The sequence below is a fragment of the Quercus suber genome, unplaced genomic scaffold (genome assembly GCF_002906115.3).
Source record: "Quercus suber isolate HL8 unplaced genomic scaffold, Cork oak 2.0 scaffold_31, whole genome shotgun sequence".
NCBI classification, from domain to species: domain Eukaryota; kingdom Viridiplantae; phylum Streptophyta; class Magnoliopsida; order Fagales; family Fagaceae; genus Quercus; species Quercus suber.
The window spans coordinates 344,020-348,338 of NW_027069496.1; the positions used below are offsets into that span (position 1 = coordinate 344,020).

At 33.8% G+C, this 4,319-nt stretch overlaps 1 protein-coding gene across 1 annotated transcript; it reads right to left on the reverse strand.

Annotated features, from left to right (window-relative positions):
• Positions 1–895: 895 nt before the first annotated feature.
• On the reverse strand, positions 896–3,608 carry LOC112034410 (cytochrome P450 78A7). Its single transcript, XM_024067245.2, has 2 exons — positions 2,572–3,608; positions 896–1,973 (listed from the first exon to the last, which is right to left on the reverse strand). The coding sequence occupies exons 1-2, from the start codon at positions 3,562–3,564 to the stop codon at positions 1,350–1,352; spliced, it is 1,617 nt and encodes a 538-aa protein (XP_023923013.1). The 5' UTR covers positions 3,565–3,608; the 3' UTR covers positions 896–1,349.
• Positions 3,609–4,319: the final 711 nt, after the last annotated feature.

The window sequence follows — 4,319 nt, forward strand, 5'->3', positions numbered from 1 at the left end:
ATATCTCATTTATATGTTCTAGAATCTTAGTGCACGAGTTCCAACATAGACCAAGTCATCCTAGGCTGAAACATAAATTACGTATTAGTCAATTTTTTTTTTTTGGTAACTCAATAAATTGAGAGGTGTTAAGTCAAGTATCAAGATTTATTTATTTTTGATAGATTGACAAGTGTCAAGAGGTATCGAAGTCCTGTTATTACCAAAAATAATTGTATATTTAGTATTACCCATTTAAAATTTTATGCAACATGATAAAATAAAATAAAAAAATTTAACCATAAAATGTAGACAGGAATATCTTTGTCTCCGTTGATGCCTCTTGTTTAGACAGAAGTGGGCAAGAATTTTGTTTAATTTTTGATCTAATCTGGAGACACCATGATTATCCGTTTGGTCACCAGGTTTTTGCGTTGGTCAATATTCAAATTTTGATATCATACGGGAGAAGGGCTAAATGTAAAAAAATATGCAGCAAATCAACCTTATACGTAACTCTGCAGATACGAACAATTATTATATATTAATTATACAGTTTTTTTGTTTCTTTCTTTTTGGGATTAATGTACAAACTATTGTGACAGCTATTCTTTTTCAACGGAAAATACGTCCTTGTCATATCTTGTATTAACACTATCAATTTTATATTAGAATTAATAACTGAGTCAACTTCATATTCAAGATAAAAAAAATTATGTTTCATTTTCGTTATTTTACTTTATGCTCTATCAATAGTAGTATGTCATTTTTTTTTTAATCTTTTGAATATTTTATAAGAAAATAAAAAATTGTATGTGACAATTTATACTTGATAAAACATAAAATGAAACATTTAATATAGAATATAAAATTTTTATTCAGAATTCTATACAAGAGATACACATACAATATATAATAATATACTTTTCAAGTATAAGCGTACACCAAATTTATTCAATAGATCTATTACAGTCTCATAATTGCATTATTAAACAAACACACTTCTGAAAGTAAGACATACAATTTATTATATTAGCAACAACAACACAACTACAATTTATTCAGTAGCTCGAATGTCAGAGAATAATCTCTAAAACACTCTTATGTTATAGGTGAATAAGCAATCGTCTCTATCATCCACCAGTTTATTCTTCCCTAGATACTTTTCACAAAACACCACACAACACGTCAACAACTTTGCCCTAAAATATTTTAAAACAAGTAATAGTAGATTGTAACAATTAAATAAAAATCTTGCATCTCACTCTTAGTGTTCCATTTTATACTCCATCAATTTGACATACGATAATTAGTGGATTATAAAATAGAACACTCATAATGGGATAAGATTTGTATTATTCTAACAAACCCTAAGCGTAAATAGGTGGAACACCATTCCTCGAAACAGCCACAACAGAGAGAGGGCTCTTCATCTCACCTGAGAGCTTCAACACCTCAGTTAGGTCAACTGGGTTAGCCATGTCTTGAACCCATTCAAAGTGTTGAAGCAATTTAGCAACCCAAAGGGTCACAGTCACAAGGCCTAAGTTCTTGCCTGGACAAACCCTACGACCAGCCCCAAAGGGTGCAAGCCTAAGGTCTCCTCCCCTAACATCCACGTCAGCATCTAAGAACCTCTCTGGCTTGAACACTAAAGGCTCCTCCCACACTTTTGGGTCATGGGTTATGGCCCACATGTTCACCATGGCCGTAGTGTTGGCCGGGACCACCATGCCGTTGCTTAGCTGGACATCCGACGTGGACAGCCGGGCCCACGATAGGAGTGGCCCAGGTGGGTGAACACGTAGGGTTTCCTTCACAATGGCTTGCAAGTAGGGTAATTTGGCTACGTCAGCATCCGTGATAGTTTTGTTTCCCACAACAATGTCAAGCTCGTGGTGAAGCTTGTGTTGCACTTCATAGTTTAAAACTAACTCGGCCATGACCCACTCGGTTAAAAGTGCGGTTGTGTCAGTACCACGGAAGATCATTTCCTGCACACACAATACAAAACACACGCTATGTCTATGAGATTAAAAACATGAAAACTTGTTGAATCTCGTATAAAACCAAAAAGTATTATTTTTAATACTATGATTTTTATTTTTATTTTGAGAAATATGAATTTTATTATATAAACTTTATAAATTGATGTATTTGTAATTAAAAAAAAGTAATTTAATATTTATTTATTATACTATTAAAATTAGTAAATCTCACACATTATTATGATAGGTTTTATTTTTGAAAAAGAATTTCAACCTATAGCTTCTACTTTTAATGATAGTAAACTGTACCAGTTAAGTTAAGTAGAATCTACATTATTATAATAGATTGTAATACTAAAACTACTATAAATTTTACCATTAAAAAAACTTACAAATTGACACAAAAATAAGCTTGATTAGTATCACTGCAATAAGGCAACAACTCATAAATAAATATTTGACGTATCTTTTTATTATTGGTGGTAAGGTTTATATAATGTCTCTACTTCCTACTTTCATTTTAGGTTATAAAGTTTATATAATAAAATTTATAATATTTTAATATTCTTCAAAAAGAGAATATTTAATTGAAATTTATACAAACCCATAAGACCGCGACCATGTCATCTTCTTCAAGCTTCTCATCCCCATCCAAAGAGAGTAGAACATCAACAAAATCTGCATTGTCAGAGAGCTTGCTCGAGTCACCAAGCCGGTACCGGTGCTCATCTATTATTTTTTTAACAAGCTTTCTGACACGAGGAACAAGCTCTGAGCAACGTTGGTTGACACAAAAAGGGTCATACACGTAGCTAAGCCATGGGAGATAATCGGACCAGTTGAAAGCACCTAAGAGCTCAAACCCTTCCCTAACAAGCTCATTCAGTTCTTTTGCCTCGTCGCTGTTGCACGTGAGATCGTATCTTTTGCCAAACACGGTCCCCATAATGTTGTTAAGCGCGGCAGCTTGGAGGTGGTTTCGTAAGACAACACCACCATGAAGTGATTGCTCGGTGGTAATGGCATCCAACATGATGGCACAGTCCATCTGGCGTCCGGCTTCGTGGGCAGCAATGCGTTTGGGTGCAAATAGATGATTTGATGAAACCCTCCTAAGGAGCCGCCAGTATGTTCCATTTGGTGCAAACCCAATGGCACGGCTAAACATTAGGGTCTTAGCAGATTGCTTGATAGGACGATTGGCAAAATGGGGAGAGGTTAAGATTTCACGAGCAGTTTTGGGGTCAGAGGTGATGATGGCAGGGGTTGAGCCTAAGCTGAACGCCATGAGCTGAGTGGCACCATGGATTGAAGCCATGCGAGCAAGAGTTCGATGAGCCAAGCCGTGGCTTAAGCTGAACAAACTGCCAAAGAGAGGAAAGCCACGAGGTCCAGGAATCGGGACTGAACCCAATTGATTCCTTCCATTTTTCCAGGCTAGACCTCCAGTGGAGAAAGCCCAGGTTAGAAAGCCAATTGATAAAAGCGACATGAAGATTGAAAACAAAACAAAACCATTAAACAAGTTTTGAGTTTCCAGAACAGCTGGGAGAGTAAACACCCACCAAGTAGTGTCTAAAGAAGAAGTTGACTCCATAGCAAAGAGAGAATGAGCTAGAGAAAGAGAGGATTGGGGATGATGGTAATGGTGGTCATCTAAGACGGGAAATTTTGGGTTAAATAGAAGAGCAGACGTAAGAAGTACGGAATTTGATTTTTGCCAAACGAAATTTCATCTTCTAACTCAAAAGAAATTAAGAAAAATGCTAAAATGGTATCAGTTTTTTTTTTTTTTTTAAATAATTACAAAATTAGCTTTTTTTATTAAATTATATTTTATCTTTTTGTCACAAATTATAGTAATATTATAAATTTTATTATATAAGTTTACAAACTACTATTGTCACTAATGTGATTGATGGATTTTTTTTTAATTATTTAATTAATAGTTACAATGAGAAATTAAAATTTGAATCCTTAGACACATTCATTGAAAACTGAAAAAAAAAAAATACAACTTTTACTTTTTTTGAAAATCAAATATCACTTATACTTTTAACGTAACAATATAATAATAATAATAATAATAGTAGTAGTAGTAGTAGTAGTAATAATATTCTAATCATTTTGTATATATAATTGGTTACACATTATAAGACATATATATATATATATAAATTAAATTTATAGTGTCTTTATCACTCACTAGAGGATTACTTGTAAACTAATTAACCGGTGTGAGACTTGCTTCGAATTTGTGGTTACATGCAAGTCTCCTTGCGTAGTAGGAATGAGAGAAATTTCCTATAAAAGTTTATTAATATTTTCATACTTGTTAGGGACTGCGGAGGG